The sequence below is a fragment of the Bidens hawaiensis genome, unplaced genomic scaffold, assembly GCF_021521415.1.
Source record: "Bidens hawaiensis isolate Kalapana, Puna unplaced genomic scaffold, B.hawaiensis_p1.1 tig00084289_1, whole genome shotgun sequence".
In the NCBI taxonomy this organism is placed as follows: Eukaryota; Viridiplantae; Streptophyta; class Magnoliopsida; order Asterales; family Asteraceae; genus Bidens; species Bidens hawaiensis.
The window spans coordinates 4,546-7,172 of NW_027504073.1; the positions used below are offsets into that span (position 1 = coordinate 4,546).

Here is a 2,627-nt window from a genome sequence, read left to right on the forward strand (position 1 = left end):
TAGAAATGTAGACTTGACACCTAAGGTTCAACATTTTCTTTTATTAGTAAGATAAGATAAGATTTATTGCTATATATATGTAAACACATTAACGGGCAATGCTATCAGGTAATTAGGTTGGTTAATCGGGCATATTACAAATTTCCGTCCCAAACCTGCAAAACATTTCGGAAGTAAACCCAAACTCGTCCCATACCCTAATAGGACTGGCATTACCATGTTTTGAGTTTCATTACCATCCCCAGTTGCTTTATCTAATTAGAGCACTCCATGTCATATTATTTTTCTTAAGTTTTATTTAATTAATTTTCATTCTAATTTAAACTTAGTGGAAAAAGTCTGTCACCGATTTCACTTCTAATAATATGTACCAAATATGCCTTGCAATATAAAATAAATGATGTATTAAGGAAATATTTATTAAATTTCTTGATGAAGGGACATGATGGAGAAAGAGACTTCTTTTATTACATCACCTTGAACTTGAAGTCACTAACTTTCTTTATACATACAACAAAATCGAATTTCAATCTTCCTAATTCTATTTTATAACTATTTAAACAAATGTACAATTTAAAAATATAAAAATATAAAATAATAAGCAAAAAAACAGATGATCCAAGTTTTCAACCTCATCATTTCCTCATTTCTTCAAGAATCAAACGAAAATGGAGGTTTCAAAAGATCATAAGGCGCCCAAAGCGCATCAAGCGGACACGGCCGTTCTGCATCAAGCCTCACCCACGGCTTCCCCTTTCCACTCCAATGTAACAAACTCACCGGTCCAGGATGCAAATCCCGGCAAAGCCCTCGGAAATTATCCCCGCCGAGCCCATGTTGGTTCCATCGGTGATCCACTGGCGCTATTTTGCCCGCGAAAACAAGCAGAAACGGCGGTAGAGAACCTGATATCCAAGAAAATATGTCATCAGAGTTTATTATTATACTATTACCATAGTTTAAAAGAAATTATTAACTGGTTTAAAATCGTGTCGTGTTTCAAGTCGACCCGTTTTATATTAATATACAGACTACAAATGTGAGAAATACCAATACGGCAATCCCTAGTGACTTGGTAACCATTACTCTTATTCATTCTAAAAACTTTCTTGTCATTTGATTTATTCCATTTGTTTTTGTGCACACACCTCACACCCCAAATTAACAAAGTTAGGTTTATGCATTTAATTCAAGGTTCTAATAAATGAATGAAAATAATCAAAGAATGAAATATCATTATAACTAATAAAAAAAATTATTGGAAGTGAAATATAGAAAAAAAAGTTCAAAAGAAAAATTAATTTCATTTTCAAAAGTTAAAAGTTATATAAAATATCAAAAATAAAAGTTCATAACTTTATATTTTAACACTTTCATCTCTAGTCAAAATATTTACGTGTCAGCTCACTTTCTAACGTGTTAAATTGACCCGTTTTTTATACATGGTGTACTGATGTTCTACACAACTATTATGTTCAAATGATACCTAAAAAAAATACTACTACTAATAATAATAATATACCTAATTCGTAAATTCTTGTTCGCTTTTGTAATTCCATCCATTCTTCAATTTTTCTGGTGTAGTCGCCGGCACGCCATCGGTATAAGTCGATGACCATCACACCGGTGTTGAAGTAACAAGCTTTCCGGTCAGCAAAAGTCAACGAGAGAGATGGGTTTGACCAGAAAGTAGGAGTAAAGTAAAACGTAAAATTAGCATTACAATACTCCGGAGCAGCTAACACGGCGTCGTTTAGCGGTATATTCGCTAGTTTCGCAATGTCGTCAACGAGGACCAGATCGGAGTCAAGGTATACCACTTTTCCGACGTGGGGTGGCAGGATTCCGGCGAGGTAGCTCCGGGCGTAGTTTAGTGGGCAGTCAAGGGCGGATCGGATGGAGGTGGAGATAAGTCCGGCGACGGTGGAGTCGTTGAAGGGGTAGATTTGGAAACTTAGGTACGGGAAGGTGGTGGAGATGGTGGCGCGTAGGTGTGACGCGCCTGTTGAGGAGGAGGTGATGAAGTGGAAGATTATGTTTTGTGGGCAGGAGGAGTGTTGGACGACGGAGTATATGGCGGCGATGGATCCCCGGAGGTAGGTGGCGTCTAGGGTCATTGCCACGTGGACGGTGGCGGTGTCGGTGGTGGTGGGGCAGTCGGCGGCGTTGTAGAATTTGGGGGCTTCTTTGAATAGTTGGGTGGTGGCTGTGGCGGTTGTGGAGATTAATATAATGAGGAGGAGGAGTGGTGGTTTACGGTGGATCATGGTGGCCGGCGGTGGGTGGGCTTTTTATTATTTAAGGAGGGAGTGATTTGGTGGATATTTAAGAGGGAAGAGAAATAAGTGATTGGATTGGGTTTGAAGTATGGACATGGTTTAGTCAAGTGTCTTTTTTTTAAAAAATAAAAAAATGAATTTTTTAGGGAAAATAATAATATTAATAATGAGAACAAGAATAGTAATAATATAAAATATAGTGGAAGTTAGCTGTAAGCTGACCTCACCGGCCAAGGAAAATACCATTCGATAGCGAAGGAAAGTGAAGAAACACTAACCGGACTCCGGGCAGATTACTGGTAACCTGGGGGTTAGATAGATGTTTCCCACGAGGGGTTAGACCCTGAG

General features: G+C 38.3%; 1 protein-coding gene across 1 annotated transcript; it reads right to left on the reverse strand.

Moving 5' to 3' along the window:
- Positions 1–626: 626 nt before the first annotated feature.
- Positions 627–2,281, reverse strand: LOC143607626 (putative galacturonosyltransferase-like 1). Its single transcript, XM_077083002.1, has 2 exons — positions 1,523–2,281; positions 627–905 (listed from the first exon to the last, which is right to left on the reverse strand). Exons 1-2 carry the CDS (start codon positions 2,265–2,267, stop codon positions 652–654), a joined length of 999 nt encoding a protein of 332 aa, XP_076939117.1. The 5' UTR covers positions 2,268–2,281; the 3' UTR covers positions 627–651.
- Positions 2,282–2,627: the final 346 nt, after the last annotated feature.